We start from the raw sequence: 24872 nt of genomic DNA on the forward strand, positions 1-24872 counted from the left end.
AAAAGGGCAAAACTGCTAGGGAACATAGTAATTTCAAAAAAAAATCCTACGAACATGCAAGATCTATCTAGGAGATGCATAGCAACGAGGGGAGAGTGTGTCCATGTACCCTCGTAGACCAAAAGCGGAAGCGCTTCAATAACGCGGTTGATATAGTCGAACTTCTTCGCGATCCAACCGATCAAGTACCGAACGTACGTCACCTCCACGTCCAACACACGTTCAGATCGATGACGTCCCTCGTGCTCTTGATCCAGTTGAGGACGAGGGTGAGTTCCGTCAGCACGAAAGGCGTGGCAACGGTGATGATGATGTTACCGGCGCAGGGCTTCGCCTAAGCACTACGATGGTATGATCGAGGTGCGTAACTGTGGAGGGGGGTCACCACACACGGTTAAGAGAAACTTGTGTCTTTGGGGTGCCCCCTTCCCACGTATATAAAGGAGGGAGGGAGAGAGGCCGGCCCCCTAGGGGTGCACCTAGAGTATGGAGTCCTACTAGGACCTCCAAGTCCTAGTAGGAATCCCTTTCCCTTTTGGAGTAGGAGAGAAGGAAAGAGAGAGGGAGTAGGAAAGGGCAAGGGGGGTGCCGCCCCCTTCCCCTCACTAATGCAGGATGCTGCTAACGCGACACTACGATCAGAGACCCTTTGACAAAAATGTGTGCGATGCATTAATCACAAACGGTGGTGTAAAAAACCATCAAAAAAGGTGCAAAATATTTGCGATGACGGATGCATCAAAAACGGTTCAGATTTTAGTTCCGTGTGTGATGTGAGGCATACGGTTCAGTGCAATTAACCATTTGCGATGAGGAGCAAGAAAACTAACGAGCAGCTAGATGAAGGTGTGTGCGATTAATAGCATACAGTTCACTAGGGTGAACTATTTGTGATTAGGCAACACAAAAGAAATGGCCAGCCAAATTAAGTGTGTGTGATATACAACATGTGGTTTACGCAGATGAACTCTTTGTGTTGAGACAAGAGAAAATAAACGGTTCAATATAACAAGATGTGTGTGATACGCGACAAACAGGTCTGTCATCAGAAATGTGTGCGAAGAGCGATAATAACACAGACGATTGCTGCTAATAAGACGTGTGTGTTCTATGATGGGATTGCATACAGAACAACAACATATATATTACATGCATGATTAACCAAATTAAACATCCAATTGCATAGGTGGCTACTACAACCATGGCATTTGCACACACCAAAGTAAACTATTATATGCATAATTTCATAGGTGTCTACTACACACGTGACACTTCCACACATCAATAAAGTAAACTATATATTACATGCATTATTAACTAGCATAGACGATCATATGATCATCATCTACTTCTTGTGACGCTTGCTCTGCTTGTGGCTCAATCCGGGCTTGTCGATTTGGGTAATGAGGCACTTCCTCATGTCAACGATCCGCTTGTACATCTCGAAGCATGTGTACACGCTCTTGGCCATGAACCTGAGGTGAGGTTCATCCAGTCGCCGCACCCAGGCCCTGTGCCAGGATACGACACTTGTTCTCTGGGCATCATGCTTCATCTTTTCGTAGTAGGGGTCGATGATGGCAGAGGAGAGTTTGACCATGGAGTCCTTCTTCGTGCTGCCCCAGACCCTGTGGTGGTCACGGATTTCGACAAGGTTCTCGCAGGCCAAGCCCGTAACACCGAGCTCTTTTACATCGTCGGTGGTTTCCACCATGGCAAACTTGTACTCGGTGCTGTTGACAAACCTGTTAAAACAGTCGCAAGGCTCTCTGGCCATGTAGTAGTGGTAGATGAGGACATGATGGCGCACGCACAACTGTGCGACGGTAACCTTCTAATCTATGCCGGGACTACCGTCGGTGTACTGGAGGTCGATGCCGACCACCTTGTACTTGTCTCCAGCAAGCAACTGCTCAACGGTGTTGATGTAGTCATCCACCACGGCCGGGTCGATGGTGTACACCATCGAGAGATCCGTCTCCCTCGTGTGGGTCTCCACTTTATGCTCGCTGAACTCCATTGGAGCGCCGCTAGACATCCCCTCTCTATGTGTCATCGTGGGTGTGCTTGTTGTGTTGTGGGGCGTGATCGAAAGTTTGAAGAGACTAAGGCTATAATGGCCGCGGGAATTAAAGAGGAGGCTGGACGGCACGTCCTGATGGCAGTTCTAATTCGCAGCGCGTAACTCCATCATGCCACACGTAACTACACCGCATGGCAACGCGCACGGCATAACCGCATGCATATGGGGACCCAGACGTGATCATGCGCAGGCCCAACCACTGGCAGAGCACACGCGGAGGGACGCGAGCATTGCGCTCTGTGGTCGCCTCAACGGCGAGCAACCATATATATGCATATAGAAGTTGAACACGCAAGGAAAAGTTGTCCACAACCCGAGCGCGCCGATGGACGTGAGCAGAGCGCGCCGCGGCGCCTAATGATTGAACTATTTGTATAGATTAAGCACAACTGCTTAATCTATGGATGAAATATATGCTTAATTACTGAATTTTAGTTGCAAAAATTAGATAGTGCTAGTGATTTTTAGCTGCATATTTTGACAAATCGCCATTGGAACCGCTGAATGTCCTCTCTGTATGTGTCGTCGTGGGTGTGCTTATTGTGTCGTGCGCCGGCCCCAAACACTGGGAGCACAACTTATAAATTGACAGGATGGAGTACTAGTTACAGTGATGCATATAATTAAGCAAAGGGATCACACATGTCTGTATTGACTAGAACGAGAATGCAATAGCACAATAAGAATTAAGGAGGCAAGAAGAAAGATGCATCCATCAACGTACGACCTCCTCCTCCTCCTCAACTCAGTGCGCCGGGCCACCGACCGGCAGCTAAGGATCGGCGGCTTTTGTGGCGGGGTCAAGGTGCTTCTCAGCAAAAGCATCCAAGGCTTCTAGCCGGTTGAAGAAGGATAATGTCGCAGCGTCTTCACTGGCCTTGTAGATACCTATGTACACAATTTGCTCGTACATGTGGATGTGTAGGTCGACGATTTCCTGCAGGGCGAGGCGCCTCGCGGCGAGCGCGACCTCCAGGTGGACATTCTTCGTGGCGGCGGCGGGTAGTCGCAGGGCCACCAATGCTTCAAAGAGGTTTCGACCATGGAGGCCGATTAGGGTGGCAGGCAATGAGGAGCCCGACCGCGCGGGTTGGAGGAGTACGGCGATGTCGTCCGCGAGCTTCTTGACGACGGCGAACTTGTTGGTGGTGGCAATGATCATCTGGTCCAACTAAGAGCCGTAGCTGGCGTCGATGGCGACCATCCACCAGCTGGTCGCCAACACCGTCTGGAGACGATCCTCGGTGCCATGCCGCAGGCCGGTGTCGTGGACCGTCTGGCACAGCCGCTGGCCACTCGCGTGCATCGCCGCCATGGGTCTGGAGTGAGCACTTTTGCGCTTAGTGTGGGTGCTTAGGCAAATGCTCAGATTCGTACGATGTGGTAGATGCATTGGAATGGAGGGGCGCCTTTATATGAGTGCAAACTGCGTTGCATTCACATTGTGCTGCCTCTTTTTCCAGTCCTCCTCGCATTACTTACCTCATGCATTCATGATGCTAATTGAAGGAGGATGCATCATTGGACGTTCAACATTTCAGGAACCACTACCCTCTCCCTCATCTGCATTAAAGCTGTATCGGGAACTGCGCCGCCCGCTGCACGCCCGGCTAAACATGCCTCCTTGCCTCCATCTATGCTTAATTACTCAATTTTAGTTGCAAAAATTAGATACTGCTAGTGATTTTTAGCTTCATATTTTGACAAATCGCAGTGTTACAAGGTTGACAAATGGCAATGTTACTAGATCAACAAATGACAATCTTTCGAGTTTGACAAATGGCAACATGCCCAATATGACAGATGCAAATCTTACCAAATTGTTTGTAAATTGGTTGCACATGGGTCATCCAAAACAACCGTTTGTGTTGAAGAGATGCACAAATCTTGCTCTTACTTTGCATAGGGTGTTGTTTCTAAAACGTTTGCGATCAAGAGCCATTAAAACCTATAGACATTAAAACCAAGACACATGGCATCACATGAATGGTTAAAATTTAAATTATACACATAAATACATTGAAAACTCAATTAATGCATAAAAATGTCCAAACGAACCCCGAAAAATCCCAAAAATTGACATAACACTCCTGTTGGTCTATGTTGACATGAGAAATTTTTTCAAAGCAATAAGGGGCAATGGATATCATTTTGTCCCCAAAGGTGGGACATTCCCTACCAAAACCATCAGGCTTGTTGTGAGAAGCTCTGGTTTGTGAGAAGCATATCCCCAAACCTTCCCCAAATGGGACAAATTTTTTACCACGACATGTTGATGCCGCTCCACGGCAGCATGCCAAGTTTCATGAATTTCAGACGAGCTTTGGATTTACTAGAATTTAAAAACCAGGTATATATATCTCAATGTTTGCGGCCGAGTGACGGTGGCAGTGTGTTTGACATTCATTCTCATTTCTTGCATGAGACCTAATTAAGCATGCAACCAAGGACACATATTTGAATTTTCAACCAATTTATATGCATTAGAGCATATGTGTGCATGCAGTTCAAATTTGAATTATGCACATGAATGCATAGAAAACTCAGTTAATCTATAAAAATGTCCAAGCGAACCCCCAAAAATCCTAAAAATTGACACACCACCCCTGTTGTTCAATGCTAACACTAGGAAAAAAATTGAAATTGAGAAGAGGCAATGCATATCGTTTCGTCTAGAAAGGTGAAACGTTCCCTACCAAAACCATCGGGCTTGTTGTGAGAAGCTCTGGTTTAATTGTGAGAAGCACAAACCTGCCCCAAATGGGACAAAAAATTTACCATGGCATGTTGATGCCGCTCCATGACAACATGCCAAGTTTCATGAATTCCAGACGAGCTTTGGATTTACTAGAATTTAAAAACTAGGTATATATCTCAATGTTTGTGGCCGAGTGATGGTGGCAGGGTGTTTGACATTCATTCTCATTTCTTGCATGGGACCTAATTAAGCATGCAACCAAGAACACAAATTTGAATTTTCAACCAATTTATATGCATTAGAGCATATGTGTGCATGTAGTTCAAAATTGAATTATGCACATGAATGCATAGAAAACTCAGTTAATGTATAAAAATTTCCAATCGAACCCCGAGAAATCCCAAAAATTGACACAAGAAAAAAAATGAAATCGAGAAGATGCAACGGATATCATTTCGTCCAGAAAGGTGAAACGTTCCCTATCGAAACCATCATGCTTGTTGCGAGAGAAGCTCTGGTTTGCGAGAAGCTTATACCATAACCTGGCCCAAATGGGACAACATTTTTTACCCCAGCATCTTGATGTTGTTCCATGATAGCATGCCAAGGTTCATGAATTTCAGACGAGTTTTGTATTTACTAGAATTACAAAAGCAAGCACCTCAACATTTGCCGGAGAGCCACGGTGTCGTGGTGTTTGAAATTCATCCCCATTTCTTGAATGGGATGTACGCATCAATCCATGGACACATATATCATTTTACAACTCATTTTGGTGCACTGATGCATGTTGATACGTCCATTTTGCATCATGCTTTTATACCGATATTTATTCCATTATGGACTGTTATTACACGTTATGTCACAATAATTATGGCTATTCTCTCTTATTTTACAAGGTTTACATGAAGAGGGAGAATGCCGGCAGTTAGGATTCTAGGCTGGAAAAGGAGCAAATATAAGAGACCTATTCTGCGCAGCTCCAAAAGTCCTGAAACTCCATGAAAGTCAATTTTGGAATTAATAAAAAATACTGGCGAAGGAATCAACTCATTTTGGTGGCCATCTTCTGCTATATGAAGTCTTTTACCCGGGAAAAAATCAGAAGCAAGCTTACGGGACGAAACTCCGCCGCCACGAGGCGAAACCTTGGCGGAACCAATCTAGAGCTCCGGCGGAGCTGTTCTGCCGGGGAAACTTCCCCCCGGGAGGGGGAAATCATCACCATCATCATCACCAACGATCCTCTCATTGGGAGGGGGTCAATCTCCATCAACATGTTCACCAGCACCATCTCCTCTCAAACCCTAGTTCATCTCTTGTATCCAATCTTTGTACCAAAACCTCAGATTGGTACCTGTGGGTTGCTAGTAGTGTTGATTACTCCTTGTAGTTGATTCTAGTTGGTTTATTTGGTGGAAGATCATATGTTCAGATCCTTAATGCATATCAATACCCCTCTGATTATGAACATGAATATGATTTGTGAGTAGTACGTTTGTTCCCGAGGACATGGGAGAAGTCTTGCTATAAGTAGTCACGTGAATTTGGTATTCGTTCGATATTTTGATAAGATGTATGTTGTCTATCCTCTAGTGGTGTTATGTGAACGTCGACTACATGACACTTCACCATTATCTGGGCCTAGAGGAAGGCATTGGGAAGTAATAAGTAGATGATGGGTTGCTAGAGTGACAGAAGCTTAAACCCTAGTTTATGCGTTGCTTCGTAAGGGGCTGATTTGGATCCATATGTTTCATGCTATGGTTAGGTTTACCTTAATACTTCTTTTGTAGTTCCAGATGCTTGCAATAGGGGTTAATCATAAGTGAGATGCTTGTCCAATAAAGGGTGGTACCCAAGCACCGGTCCACCCACATATCAAATTATCAAAGTAACGAACGCGAACCATATGAGCATGATGAAAACTAGCTTGACGATAATTCCCATGTGTCCTCAGGAGCGTTTTTCTCATATAAGAACTTGTCCAGGCTTGTACTTTGATACAAAAAGGATTGGGCCACCTTTCTGCACCTTATTTACTTTCATTGCTTGTTACCCGTTACAAATTATCTTATCACAAAACTATTTGTTACCTACAATTTCAGTGCTTGCAGAGAATACCTTACTGAAAACCGCTTGTCGTTTCCTTCTGCTCCTCGTTGGGTTTGACACTCTTACTTATCGAAAGGACTACGATAGATCCCCTACACTTGTGGGTCATCAAGACTCTTTTCTGGCGCCATTGCCGGGGAGTGAAGCGCCTTTGGTAAGTGGAACTTGGTAAGGAAAAATTTATATAGTGTGCTGAAATTTACTGTCACTTGTTACTATGGAAACTAATCCTTTGAGGGGCTTGTTCGGAGTATCTTCACCCTGACCAGTAGAGCAAAGAGTTGCTTCTCAACCTATTGAACCTACTGAAAATGTTTACTTTGAAATTCCTTCGGGTATGGTAGAGAAACTGCTAGCTAATCCTTTTATAGGAGATGGAACATTACATCCCGACTTGCACCTAATCTATGTAGATGAAGTTTGTGGATTATTTAAGCTTGCAGGTATGCCTGAGGATGTTATTAAGAAGAAGGTCTTCCCTTTATCTTTGAAGGGAGACGCATTGACATGGTATAGGCTATGTGATGATATGGGATCCTGGGACTATAAACGATTGAAATTGGAATTTCACCAGAAGTTTTATCCTATGCATCTTGTTCATCATGATCGTAATTACATATATAATTTTTGGCCTCGCGAAGGAGAAAGCATCGCTCAACCTTGGGGGAGGCTTAAGTCAATATTATATTCATGCCCCAATCATGAGCTCTCAAGAGAAATGATTATTCAAAAAATTTATGCTCGGCTTTCTCTCAACAACCGCACCATGCTTGATACTTCTTGTGTTGGGTCTTTTATGATGAAGACTATTGAATTCAAGTGGTATTTATTGGAAAGAATTAAACGCAACACTGAAGATTGGGATTCCGACGATGGTAAGGAGTCAGGTGTGACACCTAAGTTTGATTGTGTTAAATCTTTTATGGATACCGATGGTTTTCGTGGATTTTAGCACTAAATATGGACTTGACTCTGAGATAGTAGCTTCTTTTTGTGAATCATTTGCTACTCATGTTGATCTCCCTAAGGAGAAGTCGTTTAAATATAATCCTCCCATTGAAGTAAAAATAGTTGCACCTATTAAAGTTGAAGAAAATACTATCACTTATAATGATCCTATTGTCCCTACTACTTATATTGAGAAACCTCCTTTCCCTGTTAGGATAAAAGATCATGCTAAAGCTTCAACTGTGGTTCATAAGCATAATACTAAAACACCTACACCACCTTAGCAAATTAAAGTAGAACCTAATATTGTTGTGGTTAAAGATCTCTTGGCTGATAATATTGATGGGCATGTTATTTATTTCTGTGATGAAGCTGCTAGAATTGCTAGACCCGATGCTAAGAAACATATACCTGTAGTAGGCATGCCTGTTATTTCTGTTAAAATAGGAGATCATTGTTATCATGGCTTATGTGATATGGGTGCTAGTGCTAGTGCAATACCTTATTCCTTATATCAAGAAATTATGCATGATATTGCACCTACTGAGGTAGAAGAGATTGATATTACAATCAAGCTTGCCAATAGAGATACTATTGCACCAATTGGGATTGTTAGAGATGTTCAAGTCTTGTGTGCGAAAGTTAAATACCCTGCTGATTTTCTTGTTCTTGGTTCCCCACAAGATAGCTTTTGTCCTATTATATTTGGTAGACCCTTCTTGAATACTTTTAATGCTAGAATTGATTGCGAGAAAGATGTTGTCATGATTGGCTTGGATGATATGACTCATGAGTTTAATTTTGCTAAATTTCGTAGACAACCCCATGATAAAGAATTGTCTAGTAAGGATCAAATTATTGGTCTTGCTTCTATTGCTGTGCCTCCTACTGATCCTTTAGAACAATATTTGCTAGACCATGAAAATGATATGTTTATGAACGAAAGAAGGGAAATAGACGAAGTATTCTTTAAACAGGGTCCTATTTTGAAACACAATTTACCTGTTGAAATCCTAGGGGATCTTCCACCACCTAAGGGTGATCCCGTGTTTGAGCTTAAACCATTACCTGATACTCTTAAATATGCTTATCTTGATGAAAAGAAGATATATCATGTTATTATTAGTGCTAACATTTCAGAGCAGGAAGAGGAAATATTATTGAAAACTCTGAAGAAGCATAGTGCTGCTATTGGATATACTCTTGATGATCTTAAGGGCATTAGTCCCACTCTATGCCAACACAAAATAAAGTTGGAAGAAGATGCCAAACCAGTTATTGATCACCAACGACGGTTAAATCTAAGATGAAGGAAGTGGTAAGAAAGGAAGTACTAAAACTCCTTGAGGCAGGTATAATTTATCCCGTTGCTAATAGTCAGTGGGTAAGTCCTGTCCGTTGTGTCCCTAAGAAGGGAGGTATTACTATTGTTCCTAATGATAAAGATGAATTGATCCCGCAAAGAATTATTACAGGTTATAGGATGGTAATTGATTTCCGCAAATTAAATAAAGCTACTAAAAAGGATCATTACCCTTTACCCTTTATTGATCAAATGCTAGAAAGACTATCCAAACATACACATTTCTTGCTTTCTAGATGGTTACTCTAGTTTCTCTCAAATACCTGTGTCAGCGGAGGATCAAGAAAAGACCACCTTTACTTGCCCTTTCGGTACTTTTGCTTATAGACATATGCCTTTTGGTTTATGTAATGCACCTGCTACTTTTCAAAGATGCATGATGGCTATATTCTTTGACTTTTGTGAAAAGATTTGTGAGGTATTCATGGATGATTTCTCCGTTTATGGATCCTCTTTTGATGATTGCTTGAGCAACCTTGAACGAGTTTTGCAGAGATGTGAAGATACTAGTCTTGTTTTGAACTGGGAGAAGTGCCACTTTATGGTTAATGAAGGCATTGTCTTGGGGCATAAAATTTCTAAAAAGGGTATTGAAGTTGATAGAGCTAAAGTTGATGCCATTGAAAAGATGTCGTGTCCCAAGGAAATCAAAGGTATAAGAAGTTTCCTTGGTCATGCCGGTTTTTATAGGAGGTTCATTAAGGACTTTTCTAAAATTTCTAGGTCTCTGACTAATCTATTACAAAAAGATATTCCTTTTGTCTTCGATGATGATTGTGTAGAAGCATTTGAGGTACTTAAGAAAGCTTTGATTTCTGCACCTATTGTTCAGCCACCTGATTGGAATTTACCCTTTGAAATTATGTGTGATGCTAGTGATTATGCTGTAGGTGTTGTTCTAGGACAAAGAGTTCAATATGCTAGTAAAACTCTAGACAGTGCCTAGAGAAATTATGCTACTACTGAAAAAGATTTTTTAGCAGTTGTATTTGCTTGTGATAAGTTCAGACCTTATATTGTTGGTTCTAAAGTAACTATTCACATTGATCATGCTGCTATTAAATATCTTATGGAAAAGAAAGTTGCTAAACCTAGACTTATTAGATAGGTTCTCTTGCTACAAGAATTTGACTTACATATTATTGATAGAAAGGGAGCTGAGAACCCCGTTGCAGACAACTTGTCTAGGTTAGAGAATATTCTTGATGACCCACTACCTATTAATGATAGCTTTCCTGATGAACAATTAGCTTTCATAAATGCTTCTCGGACTGCTCCATGGTATGCTGATTATGCTAATTACATTGTTGCTAAATTCATACCACCTAGTTTTACATACCAGTAAAAGAAAAAGGTTTTCTATGATTTAAAACATTACTTCTAGGATGACCCACACCTTTACAAAGAAGGAGTAGATGGTGTTATTAGATGTTGTGTGCCTGAGCATGAACAGGAACAGATCCTATGCAAGTGTCACTCCGAGGCATATGGAGGACACCACGCTGGAGATAGAACTGCACATAAGGTATTGCAATCTGGTTTTTATTGGCCTACTCTCTTCAAAGATGCCCATAAGTTTGTCTTGTCTTGTGATGAATGCCAAAGAATTGGTAATATTAGTAGACGTCAAGAAATGCCTATGAACTATTCTCTTGTTATTGAGCCATTTGATGTTTGGGGCTTTGATTATATGGGACCTTTTCCTGCCTCTAATGGGTATACACATATTTTAGTTTCTGTCGATTACGTTACTAAGTGGGTAGAAGATATTCCAACTAGTAGTGCTAATCATAACACCTCTATTAAGATTCTTAAAGAAGTTATTTTTCCGAGGTTTGGAGTCCCTAGATACTTAATGACTGATGGTGGTTCACATTTTATTCATGGTGCTTTTCGTAAAATGCTTGGTAAGTATGATGTTAATCATAGAATTGCATCTCCTTATCACCCACAGTCTAGTGGCCAGGTAGAGCTAAGTAACAGAGAGCTTAAATTAATTTTACAAAAGACTGTTAATAGATCTAGAAAGAATTGGTCCAAGAAACTTGATTATGCATTATGGGCTTATAGAACTGCATATAAAAATCCTATGGGTATGTCTCCATATAAAATGGTTTATGGAAAAGCTTGTCACTTACCTCTCGAACTAGAACATAAGGCATATTGGGCTATTAAAGAGCTCAATTATGATTTCAAACTTGTCGGTGAGAAGAGGTTGTTTGACATTAGCTCACTTGATGAATGGAGAACCCAAGCTTATGAAAATGCCAAACTGTTTAAGGAAAATGTTAAAAGATGGCATGACAAAAGGATACAAAAGCGTGAGTTTAATGTAGGTGACTATGTGTTGCTTTTCAACTCTCGTTTAAGATTTTTTGCAGGAAAACTTCTCTCCAAATGGGAAGGCCCTTACGTTATCGAGGAAGTGTATCATTCCGGTGCCATAAAAATCAAAAACTTTGAAGGCACAAATCCGAAGGTGGCGAATAGTCAAAGAATCAAACATTATATCTCAGATAATCCAATAAATGTTGAAACTAACGTTATTGAAACCGTAACCCCGGAGGAATACATAAGGGACACTTTCCAGAATGTTCCGGACTCTGAAAAAGGAATAGGTACGTGGTGCAGTAAGTAAACCGACTCCAAAACAATTCTAACAACAAATTTTCTCCGTTTTGGAATATTTAAGAAAATAGGAAAATAAGAAGTACTCTCGGAAGGACACGAGGCATCCACGAGGGTGGAGGGCGCGCCCCCCTGCCTTGTGGGCACCTCGTGTGCTCTCCGGACTCTGTTTTCTTGCAAATACTTCTTTTGGTCGGTAAAAATTCATTATATAATCTCCCAGATGTTTTGACCACCGTATCACGCAAATATCCTCAGTCTTTGTTTCGAGCTGTTTTTCTGACAGATCTAGATCACCATGACGTCTTCAAGCGCCCCCAAGGACAAGTTTTTTGAGAAGGTCATCAACCCCTATCTCGCGGAGGTGTTGCGACACCCTCAAACCTTTGAGATGCGTGAGGGGGTGCTGCACATCCGCGATGTTGAGGGACCAAGGAGGACCGGAAGCGTGGAGACAAAATTCGAAGCAATGGAGCAACAAGTTTTCAAGTGCCAAGGGATGGTGGAACATGGACTCAACTCCAACCACATGATGATCGCGGAGTTCACCAACAAGCACAAGCTGGACACCAAGAACATTGAGGAGACCATCTTCAAGCTTCACGAGAAATTCGAGCACCTCCAAGCCCAAATCTACGACCTGCAAAACCAAAACTGTGAGTATGAATATAGATTCAAGAGGATGAGTTTGGCTGCAGATTTGAGGATCCCGGAGACTCGATCATCTTTTTAGCACTACTGTACGTATAACCGTATTTGCTTGCTTGCCGATCGCACACGACCTCATTTTGCCGAGCGTGTGTGCCAGGAGGGCATACCCCCGACGGTTTGTGGGTCGTGTGCGAAGGACCCTCTAATCGCCCACACTCACTAGGCGACGGTTCCGAATGCCATTGCGGAAAGGGGTTTAAAACCGTCTGTATAGCACCGACGCGTACCAGTGCCTAGTCCAATTCGGACCCATGGGGGGCGCCACCTCCCCTTTGGCCTGCCTCGTCCTTTCCCGTATGGCCCAATAAGGCCCATTACTTCTCCCGGTGAATTCCCGTAGCTCCCCGGTACTCCGAAAAATACCTGAATCACTCGGAACCTTTCCGATGTCCGAATATAGACTTTCAATATATAGATCTTGACGTCTCGACCATTTTGAAACTCCTTGTCATGTATGTGATCTCATCCAGGACTTCGAACAAACTTCGGTCATGAAAACACATAACTCATAATACAAATCGTCATCGAACGTTAAGCGTGCATACCCTACGGATTCGAGAACTATGTAGACATGATCGAGATACATCTCCGATCAATAACCATGGAACCTGGATGCTCATATTGGCTCCTACATATTATTTGAAGATCTTTATCGGTCAAACCGCATAACAACATATGTTGTTCCCTTTGTCATCGGTATGTTACTTGTCTGAGATTCGATCGTCGGTATCATCATACCTAGTTCAATCTCGTTACCGGCATGTCTCTTTACTTGTTCCGTAATGCTTCATCCCGCAACTAAATCATTAGTCACATTGCTTGCAAGGCTTATCGTGATGAGCATTACGAGAGGGCCCAGAGATACCTCTCCGATACACGGAGTGACATATCCTAATCTCGATATATGCCAACCCAACAAACACCTTTGGAGACACCTGTAGAGCATCTTTATAATCACCCAGTTATGTTGTGATGTTTGATAGCACACAAGGTGTTCCTCCGGTATTCAGGAGTTGCATAATATCATAGTCTGAGCAACGTGTATAAGTCATGAAGAAAGCAGTAGCAATGAAACTGTAACGATCATAATGCTAAGCTAACGGATGGGTCATATCCGTCACATCATTCTCCAAATGATGTGATCCCGTTCATCAAATGACAACACATGTCTATGGTTAGGAAACATAATCATCTTTGATTAATAAGCTAGTCAAGTAGAGGCATACTAGGGACACTATGTTTTGTCTATGTATTCACATATGTACTAAGTTTCCGGTTAATACAATTCTAGCATGAATAATAAACATTTATCATGAAATAAGGAAATAAATAATAACTTTATTATTGCCTCTAGGGCATATTTCCTTCAAAAACCGCCCCTAACAACAAAGCCGACGACTTTAACCCCTCTTATGTTTTATGTCGTGCTAGTGATGGGCATGTTTATGCTAAATTCGTTGGTTCTTATTATGAGTACATTGATTGGTCTATTTGGGTTCCTAAGACCCTTGTTACTAACCTCAAAGGATCCATTCAAGAATGGGTACCTAAATCCAAGCATTGATCTCTTGTAGGAGTTTGCTTCCTGTGGAGTGTCATGGTTGCTTAATAGTGGAGCAACAAATCGTATGACTAGGAGCAAGGACTTGGTGGTGGATGTGCATCCAATTCCATCTATGCCCACCCATGTCCAATTCGGTGATGCGTCGACATCTAAGGTATTGGGACTTGGCAAGGTGGTCATCTCTCAACATTTATCTATTGAGAAGGTCATGTTTGTTGAGTCCCTTGCATACAATTTGCTTTCCATTTGTCAACTTGCACTTAAGGGCTTTGCAATATTCTTTGATCTTGATACTGTGGCCCTTTTGTGGAGCAAGACTCTTAAAGTAGCTTTTGTTGGGCATGTCAAGAACGGTCTCCATGTGGTGAACTTTTCGGAGCGACCCACTAAGACTGCGACTTGCCTAATTGCTAAGGTTGATGTGGGTTGGCTTTGGCATCGCCGACTATCCCATGTCAATATGAGATCTTTGCAAAGTCATCTTAAAGGGGATCACATCCGTGGACTAATAAATGTGAGTTTTGCCAAAGATCGTGCTTGCATCATGAAACAGTGCACCAACTCTCGACTATCATCTACTCGAAGAGGCCTTTGGAGCTCCTTCACATGGATCTTTTTGGCCCTCCATCCTTTGATAGCCTTGGAGGAAGAAAGTATTGCTTGGTAATTGTGGATGACTACTCAAGATATACATGGGTATACTTCTTCAAGAGGAAGAGTGAGACTCAAAAAACCGTCATCAACTTTGCAAATGAAGCTCAACGTCAACACGAATCAAAGATTTTGATGATTAGAAGTGTCAATGACATCGAGTTCAAGAAACCTATACCCCTCAACAAAATGGTGTGGCGGAGAGGAAGAACCGAACGTTAATGGACGCAGAAAGGACCATGATGGCGGAGTTCAAATCTCCGTGCAACTTTTGGGCCGAAGCCATCAACACCGCATGGCATGCATCCAATAGGCTCTACCTCCGCAAAGGCTTGAACAAGACTCCATATGAGATACTTACCAGCAACAAGCCCAACCTCAAGTACTTCCGGGTGTTCGGTTCTAAGTGTTTCATTCTCAAAATGGGTGTTCGTTTGTCTAAATTCGAACCTAGATCTCAGGAGGGCATATTTCTTGGTTATGCTACAACTCTCATGCTTACCGCGTCCTCAACAAGTTCGCCGGACTCATTGAGGAGAGGTGTAACGTGGAGTCTGATGAACATAGCGGCTCCCAAGCGGAGCAAAGTGGTCTTTGTGATGTAGGTGATGAAATTCATCCCCAAGCCGTAAGAAGAATGGGGATTGGTCAAATACTCCCCATTGAGGAACCCCGTATGGCCGACGGAGAAGGACAATGATCTACTCAAGTGGAGCCATCACCAACGCTAGACCCACATGCTTCCAAAGAACAAGGTGAAGGCCCTCAACCCAATGAACAAGATCAAGGGCAAGATCAACCCCGTGATGATGGTGATCCACCTAATGATGCCCAAGATCAAGTTCATGCCTCTGAACACACTCAAGATCAAGAGCAAGCTCAAGATCAAGAGCAAGCTCAAGACGGTACTCAAGATCAAGAGCAAACTCAATACGGTGCTCAAGATGATCCTCAAATGCCCATCAAGGAACTTCTGGAGTGTCATGCTGCTAAGGTGGCTTCCAAGCTCGAGCGTCAACAACATGTCATGGAGAATGTGCTTGGAAGCTTGAGAAAAGGGGTTACTACTTGTAAAAAAATGTCAAAACTTTTGTGAGCATCACGTGTTGGTTTCGTGTGTTGAACCCCAAAAGGTACATGAGGCGCTTAGCGATGAGGATTGGTTTGAAGCCATGCATGATGAACTCAACAACTTCGAGCGCAATCAAGTTTAGAAATTAGTGCCAAGGCCAATGGAGGAACACAATGTCATTGGGACCAAATGGATCTTCAAGAACAAGCAAGATGCAAATGATGTGGTTGTTCAAAACAAGGCAAGATTCATGGCACAAGGCTACTCCCAAGTCGAGGGTATCGACTATGGTGAAACCTTTGCCCCGTTGCACGTCTTGAATCTATTTGCATGTTGCTTGCATATGCATCTCATTATGATTTTAAGTTGCAACAAATGGATGTGAAAAGTGCATTTCTTAATGGTCCTTTGAATGAGTTGGTTTATGTCAAACAACCTCCGGGATTCGAGAATCCCAAGCTCCCCAATCATGTATACAAACTCAAGAAGGCGCTCTATGGCCTTAAACAAGCCCCACGTGAGTGGTATGAGCACCTTACCGAGTTTTTGCAAGATTGTGGGTTTGAAATTGGTAAAATCGATCCCACTCTTTTTACTAAGAGGGTCAAAGGGGATTTGTTCATATGTCAACTATATGTTGATGATATTATTTTTTATTCTTGTTGGGGATATAACCCCAAGGTGTGACCCGCCCAAGAGGGGCCGGGTTACACTATTGGCGATTCAATAAGAGAAAGCCCAAATAGGTCCAAGAAGATAGGACATGAAGACTGAAGGCGGCTTACAAGGCAGGCCTGTTGAAAGCCCAAGACCATGCAATGTAATCATAACCCAAAGGTGTGAGCCACCACGATGGCGAATTGCCTAGCAAGGCAAGGCGACTTAGAAACCGAGTTGGCCATGTTGTGTGATCCGACTTGGACTCTTGTAAGCCCAGGGCCTCGACCTATGTATATAAAGTGGCGGGTCAACTCAGATAACAATCAATAGATAGCTAGGTCAAGTGATTCCGCTCCCTTGTAATCGATACTCAAGCAATACAACACAAAATAGGAAGTAGGCTTTTACCACGTTGGTGAGGGGCCGAACCTGGGTAAACTCGTGTCCTTCGTTCTGTTAAACCCCTTTGAGCTAACCTATGTTGCCATTGCTCCACACTTAAGTCCTTTCACTAGGGCATCTGCCATGACAAAACCACGACAGTTGGCGCCCACCGTGGGGCTAGAGCATGGTGGTTTCGAGTTCTTGAAGGGCAATTTCCAGGGATCGAGGGATACACAATTGGCAGGATGACCAAGAGTCGCCGCAGCAAGCTCTACATCGATGACGCTGGCTGGGGCCCCGAGACCGGCTCAATCGAGTACGGGTATCAGGCCCCCTTCGGTGGAATTCATGTCTTCATCGGCAAGATTGGAAAATCTGAGCCTGAGCTGGACACCTCCACCGACCTCGTCGGGTCGGCTCAGCGCGTGCAACCCGCCCGGGTTCAACTCGGTCGGAAGCATGTTTTCGTCAGTTGCGTGCAAGGCATGGAACTTGTGAAAGGTTCTGAATCCAGAGGAGAGACCGCCATCTACTCAGGCAATGAATCTTCAACCGGAGAAACAGAGTCAATTTACCAACTTCAAGACGTCGGACTTGGGGGGCTATTCCGATGGCGACAGTATTTCGGACCCCTATGAGCCGCCATCCAGGGCTACGATTTTCATGGCTGGTACGGGGCCGATTCTTAATCCGTCGACAACTGCAGCTATGACGTCCAGTTCGGTGGTACAACGGTTGTGGCTAGCGGCTCAGTCCGGCCGCCGGCTCAAGTTTTGTCTGAACTCTTGGGCACTTTGACGACCCTATTGACAACAAAGGTTACTGCAGCGAATCAGGCAGAGCATAATGCAGAGGTTGCAAAGGTGCAAGACCAGATAGCCAAAGCTCAGGAGGATCTGAATGCGGAAAACGTCAGGATGGCGACGGAATGGGCTCAGTTGGATGCTGACTCTCAGCGTATCAGGGCAGAGACTTTCCGCTTAGGTTTGGATCAGAATGCTTCCAATGTTGTTCTTCGAAGGAGGTACCAGACCCGCCTGCCTTTGCAGTATGAGGCGCAGAATCTTTTCAACATGCTTGGGGCCGGGCCTACTAACCCACCAGGAACAAGTAATCCGCCCGGTACGGCCCAGGATGTAGAGGCGCCAGGGAGTGGGGCGGCGGCTCAGCCTCGACTACGAGACCCGCCCTGTAGGGATCAAAACCCGCCTCGGCAGTTTTCGACACCACATGGTCACTACTCTAACCCGGTGGATAACATGTTGGCAGCAGCGCCCGGGCTGGCGGCAATTCCGATCGAGGGAGAGTCGCCGAAGGCGATAGAGACCCGGAACATAGTTGAAATCCTTAGAACCGCTATTGTGCAGCAGGCGGCTTACTCCTACAGCCGTGATCGTGTTCATTCAACCCCTCGCCAAAGTCATAGTTACAGCCGACGCATGGAGTCACCAGCAGTTTCCAGTAGTGAACGGCGTCTTAATCCGCCCCGTCATGATCCCCTTACTAATACTCAGGCGATTACTAAGACTTCTTTTCTGTGACTCTGAACGGGACATGTTTATTACTCTGTGATTTGGCTTGTTAGGCTTTATCTATAAAGTCGGGGATATGCCTTTTCCTCTAAAAAAAGAGAATGTGTACTTGGAGTAATATCAAAGTTCCAAAGAAAAACTTTAAAGATCTCTGACACCAATGTAACTTCACTAGCATTCACTATTGTTTCGTCCAGGCCATGTCAACCATAACATATTCAAGGAGATGTTGACTTCTATTCATAGAGAACTAAAAAGTTCCATTTTATTGAAAGATATAGATGGGGATAACTGAAAATGATTTACAGCATCAGTCAGATGTACAACTAACAACCATTAATCAAATTCTTCTTCTTGTTCCTTTGACAGAAGGATTTGATCCTTTCGAGACCATCTCGAAGAGAAGTTGGAACACAAGCAAAAGTAATGCGGACCCAATTTTCCATTCCCAGAACACTCCCTACATTTGAGAGGCATACATACATTAGTTCAGTTTTTGAGAATTGTAAAAAGTATATTATTAATAATCATTTCAAACATTTGCTTGATAATTTTTTTGTGAGCAGCACAAACATGTCATGATAAAAACGACGCCGGGTCAAGAAACAAGGAGATGTACAAACCATGTTAGTCTTTCACATAAAAACAAAGAATATTCTAATGCAGTTATGCATTATGGTAATCATTATATGCGTACTTATCTCGGAAATTGTTAAGAACTTCCTAGACAGTCCAAAAACACATTAGAATATGTGTTTACATTTAAGAAGTATACATCAGTCAAATAGAATCGAATGTTCTCACAATATATATACTGTTGTTCAGTATAACAAAAAAAATACGATCATTCCATACATTTAATTCCTTTATTTAAATGAGAAAATGCAGTCCTACCTGGGCATAAAATCACCGATTCTTCTTTTGCGAGCTTGCAGCAAAAATCAATGTCATCATGGATCTCCTCCAAAAGATGCAAGTTCAGTTTCACCTGTTTACATGGAAGTTAATACACGATTGTGGAAAAATGGTCTTTGTTTTTCTTCTAAAAACTAGGATAGATCTTTCTGTAATATGATTTGATCAGTATCACTCTGCAGAAACAATAAACAACGGACAAATGATATCAAGGTGATTAGTCCTAGAAGAACTTTAGCTCTCGTCATTATTCTTCGAATACATGCATCTTTGAACATATCCATAGAAAAATGTAATTTAAATTTAAATTAATTATTTTGGATGCATTGCGGTTCGAAATTAATCATATACAATTAAGTTTATGCTTATTGACACTCCCTAGGGAAACATTTTACTACTGGCTTACCATTACAAACATCGATCCTTCTGGCTTGTGAGGGCAAGTAATGTATTTATTCTCCTTTATTTCTCTATAGCATATCTCTGATGATTCCTTTAGCAGACCAATAATCCCCTTGAAGAAATCTTCTTTTGTGTTCTCAAGAATTTGAGGAAGAGCCGCCTAAGAAATTTGATAGTATAAAAATCAATAACTAAGGCATGTGAATCATAAGAGAACAATAACGTCAAGGATATCAAAATCTGAAGATGCAAGAGAAGCTGTTGTAGGTGAGGAAATTCTGAAAATAATGGTATACTCACAGTACAATGTATATTTTCTAAAAGAATTTCTGATATATTTTATACTTGACCGAGAATAATACAATGTATATTTTCCAAGGACTAGTTGTATTCAATAGTCTGTTCAGTTTTTATGTTTACTTATTTTATGAAATCGAAGCAAATAAAGGTAAGTAACTACTAATATATCTATCTTTCTTCAATCATGTTTGACTTCGACTTTCAAACTCAGTAAAATCTATATATACTAACTTCAAGGCGGTCATTTGACATGCACGTGGGCTGCGTACAACATAGGGACCGGAGCAAAATAGGACAAGGAGGAGTAAATACCGAAGACTGACCTGAATGAAGGTTGCTGGGTCCGTTGAGACATTAAGGTAATTCGTAATAGATGTAGAGATCTACCAAAAGATAGTCAGTACAGATTTAGCATAACAGGAGTTCTAATTAATCCCCGTAGTAGCATATGAAAAGAATGATTGAGAATTACCTTAGTTTCCTCTAAAATCTTTCTGGGGTCGTACACCGCTACCCATCCAAGTCGCCATCCAGGCACTATCCATGACTTGGACAGAGACCCTATGGACAACACAGGGGTAGTGTGCCCAAACACACCCATTGGGATGAACGGGGCGCAGCCCAAAACCAGCTTGCCGTATACCTCGTCAGCAATCACCAATATTCCGAGCTTTCTTGCCACCTCTGCAACCTAATTGAACAACATCAGCACACGATTAGCAAGAAGAATTCAGCAGGCGCAATGAATCCATATTCAAACAGAGCAGCAAGGCAAAGGATGGATGTAAAACCTTGGCTAAATGGTCGTAGGAGTAAACGCTGCCACATGGATTGTTTGGGTTTATGATGACCATCGCAGTTGTGTTCTTGTCGGCGATGGATTCCAGCGAGTCGATGTCGACCTCCCACCCCTTCTCGGGGATGAGGTCAAAATGTCGAACCTCCAATTTGTTGAACGCCGCGCGCGCCTCGTAGTTTGGATAGCCTGGCCTGGGGAGCAGAATGTTGGCGCCGGCGGTTTGGGCCAGAACTGGGATTATGACCTCAATCGCTTGGGTTCCACCGGCGGTGAGGAAGATGTCGTCGGCCGATAGCTTGTAGGGCACACCCTGCGACAAGTGCTCTGCCACGGCACTGTTTTTACAAGGTGGAAGAAGGTCAAATTTCTGAATGCATAGGGAAGAACAGTAGTGGACACGTGAAGCCAGCGGCGGCACATGCGCATGCATAGAATACGGTGCAACACGCGAAAAGGAAATTGTTGTTGTGTTACCTTCTTGCGGCGGGGAGGCCGACGCCGGCGGGGTAGCAGTTGAACTGCCCCGTGCGCAGCGCGGCGGCGACGGCGTCCTCGGCCTCGACGGCCGTGCGGAAGGCCGGGAAAACGGACGGGTCCCCGTGGGCCAGGGGCAGCACGGGCCGCGGCCCGTTCTCCTGCACGCTCGCGCTGATCTTGTACCGTATCGCCCGGATGCTCATGTTCGCCCCCGTCGCCGCCAGGACGCCGCCCTTGGCCCCCGCGAAATTCCACTCCACCGCCTCCTCCGGCGCCGCCACTGCCGCCGCCACCTCATGGCCGTTGCTCTCGCCGTTCGCGGCAGCGGCCTCGCCGTGCCCGTTGCTCTTGCCGTTCGCAGTGGCCTCGGCATGGCCGTTCGCGGCGGCGGCCTCGCCGTGGCCGTTGCTGTTGCCGTTCGCGGGGGCGGCCTCGGCATGGCCGTTGCTATTGCCGTTCGCGGCGGGGGCCTCGTCGTGGCCCTTGCTCTTGCCGTTCACGGCGGCGGCGCCGTTGGTCTGGTGTACGGTCGCCATGAGTAAACGAGGAGGAGGAGTTGGAGGAGGAGTAGTAGTATTAGGAAACTGCCGTCGGGGTGGATCGAATAGCGGTGATTGACTGTCCTAATATAGCCGTTGCTCTGTCTCTGACCGTGTCCGCCGCGCACATGAACTGGGCGGCTTCCGGGCCGGGCTGGCAGCACGCTCTGGCACGCTCCGGGCACGCCGCTGCCAGCTGACGGACGCGTCCGTTACCACCAGTTACCATTATCCCCGGCATATTTTTGGCGGTCCGTTTTGGTTTTATGTACCCAGCAGCACCAAGGAGTACACTACTACTGGCTACACTTATCTCTCTAATAATTTGAGAAAAAAAGGAAAAGGACCGGGAGCAGGACGCATGAACCATGATGCTTCTCGACTCAGCCGGTGCTGATTGGTTCAGCCAGTGACACCCACCCAGTTCCGCTCAAAGTATATGTATGTGGCTGGATGAACCCTCCTACTCCTCCACTGCAGGCAGTTTTTTGGCAGTGCCGGCAAACATCATGCTAAAAAAACTCTACCTAACTCGCAAAGCCCAAGCCAGTGAGGAATGACACACAAGCCACATGCTATCTCTCTCTTTTTTCCTTTTTCCTTTTTTGATTGAGTTGATCTCTTTCTTTTGTTGGACTAGATAATTGCAGTGTGTTGCAACGGGACAGCAAATATTTTATACGCAATCGCCGTGATTACATGTCAGGAAATGGGACTTAGCTGCCAATTGAATCCGTACTTTCTCAAAAAAGAGAAAATCAGCACTTATCGGTTACCAAAGAAGGGATGGTTTCATTTGGTAAATCGGTACTTTCTTCAAAAAAGTAATCAGCACGTTTTGCTTACCAAAGACTAGTAATGTGTGCGTGCACGCACGTCCAGTTAGACAGTAAATATTATTTACAAGACTTACCTTAATGAATGTTGATCCCAAGATTAATTGTGTTTAATACAAGGAAGCTTTAGCCATTATAAAACTTCTCAAAAAAATTAAACTGGTTGAAATTAAGAGGCGAGATAGTGCATCAGATTGCTAAATTTAGTTTTCATAATGAGTCAGGCTCTTCTTTGTAATAGTAGTTTTTTGTTGCATGGCGTTTGCTGTATAAAATGGGAAATTTTTTGTTTTTGCCACTATAGATTTTGCCAATTTTCCTTATGCCACTCTAGATTTTGACATTTCACTTTCGCCACTCTTAGTTTTTGACAATTATCACAATTGTCATTCCCGTGACAAAAGCAAAATTTTCAGAGTGGCAATTGTGATAATTATCAAAAGCTAAGAGTGGCAAAAATGAAATAAAATTATTTTGCTTTTTGCCACAAAATGGCAGTTGTGATAATTGTCAAAAACAAAGAGTGGCAAAAGTGAAATGTCAAAATCTAGAGTGGCAAAAGGAAAATTGGCAAAATCTAGAGTGGTAAAAACAAAATTTTCCCGTATAAAATGATCGTAATAACCATATTAATTAATTAATGTACAGGGTGGAGTTTAAAAAAAACTAGGGAGACTTGTATTATATTTTATAAAAGCATATCTCTAAATTCGTTGTCGAATGTAATTTCTAACTGTATAGCTTTTGTGTCATTATACATATTTTATTTGTCAAATCAAAGAAGTAGTGTGAATCAACCTATGGTTGGATGGTTAGAACGACTGTGGTATCCCAGCCCACCAGACTGTGAGAGGAGACGTTCCCGTCGACGACGAGGTACCTACGGTGACTTCGTAAATTTCAAGATGATATGCCGGCTCAGTCTTCCGGAGATGTTCATAAGGATAGGGTATGTGTGTGTGCGTTCATGGGGTGAGTGTATGCGCGTATATATAAGCGCTTGCTTCTGTACGTTAAAGAAAAAAAATCAAATAAGTAGAAACCCGTGTCCGGCTTATGAACCCCCCAAAAAAATAAGACCAACCCAAGGGCTAACCCTCGTTAGTTTTCTTTATAGGAGAAACTTCGCGAGCACCACGCGTCCAAGCCGGGACTTGAACTCGGGTGGGCTGGCAACAACCTCAGCTGCCCAGCCAGGTCGACGCCCCGTCCTCCCGGCTTATGAACCCAACCGCATAGAGTAGTGAACGTTGAAGGAAAGTGGAGAGCTAAAAGAAATAGAAAAGGTTGCGGCTTTTTTAGAGGGTGCTTGGATACAAGGGACTATTTTTAGTCTGACTAAAAATAGTCTCTTTTAGAGGCTAAAGTTCCAAGCACCCCTGACTAAAAAGAGGCTAGGACTAGTCTTGAGGCTAAAATCTTTTAGTCATGGAAAACCTACTAAAATATGTATTAGCTCTCTCTCTCCTCATTTAATTCCTCTCCTTAGTTCTGGATTGGAGGGTTTGGTATTTGGATCCAAGTATGGGTGAGACTAGCAAGTTTTAGTCCCACTACTTTTAGTCATGGGACTAAAACGTATCCAAGCATGCTCTTAAATAGACAGAGAAAGAACATATAAAGAAAGCTGTAACATGATCTGCAAAAAAGAAATGTAGCACTTTACCGGGTACTCGATAAGACGGAGGTTATTGATACCCTTCTTTTTTTTCAACACGGCGGTGGTCGGCAAAAAATTGCAGTTCCTTCGTTTAGTAGTCAAGTGAGCTGACATTGGATCACCTGATGGCATCAAGTATGGCTTCCCTGGTATTCCTGCTGCCAACCTCCCCCGGTTACCGGAGAGAATATAGAAGGGAAACGCCCGCAAATGCGTGCAGAAAAACGGCGGGAAGGAAAGGGAAGTTAACTGCAGCCAGATTTGTAGTCTTGGGGAATGACTCATGGCAATGTATGCGTGTGTGCGAGGTGGAGTGCACCGGAAACAGAATGTACTACCCCTGCACGGCAGGTTTGGATGACGAGGTCGGTCTAATGATCTGCCATGCTTTTGTGATGGATGGTGCTGACGACGAAAACCCTGTTCATGCGTTGGCATTTTGAGCAACGGCCAACCCATTGGAGAGGAGTGAAGAAAGAGATCTCATGCCAACTCCAACGCATGATCTTAAATGAATGCCCGGTTCATCCGCTTT

The 24872-nt window shown here is 43.6% G+C and overlaps 1 protein-coding gene across 1 annotated transcript; it reads right to left on the reverse strand.

The window, feature by feature from the left end:
- Positions 1-18561: 18561 nt before the first annotated feature.
- On the reverse strand, positions 18562-21963 carry LOC123136500 (nicotianamine aminotransferase A). Its single transcript, XM_044555891.1, has 7 exons — positions 21300-21963; positions 20818-21160; positions 20499-20717; positions 20350-20409; positions 19731-19886; positions 19304-19397; positions 18562-18869 (listed from the first exon to the last, which is right to left on the reverse strand). Exons 1-7 carry the CDS (start codon positions 21836-21838, stop codon positions 18736-18738), a joined length of 1545 nt encoding a protein of 514 aa, XP_044411826.1. The 5' UTR covers positions 21839-21963; the 3' UTR covers positions 18562-18735.
- Between the last annotated feature and the right edge of the window lie 2909 nt (positions 21964-24872).

This window comes from Triticum aestivum, chromosome 1B (assembly GCF_018294505.1).
Source record: "Triticum aestivum cultivar Chinese Spring chromosome 1B, IWGSC CS RefSeq v2.1, whole genome shotgun sequence".
NCBI lineage: Eukaryota > Viridiplantae > Streptophyta > Magnoliopsida > Poales > Poaceae > Triticum > Triticum aestivum.

What these genes read in the sequence shown, in the direction of transcription:
- LOC123136500 (XM_044555891.1), bottom strand. Translation starts at nt 21,838, where the DNA reads ATGGCGACCGTACACCAGACCAACGGCGCCGCCGCCGTGAACGGCAAG. An exon ending in ACCCAGCAACCTTCATTCAG is followed by an intron (nt 19,887 to 20,349) that starts GTCAGTCTTCGG and finishes CAAATTTCTTAG; the next exon opens with GCGGCTCTTCCTCAAATTCT. An exon ending in ATCGGTGATTTTATGCCCAG is followed by an intron (nt 18,870 to 19,303) that starts GTAGGACTGCAT and finishes TCTCAAATGTAG; the next exon opens with GGAGTGTTCTGGGAATGGAA.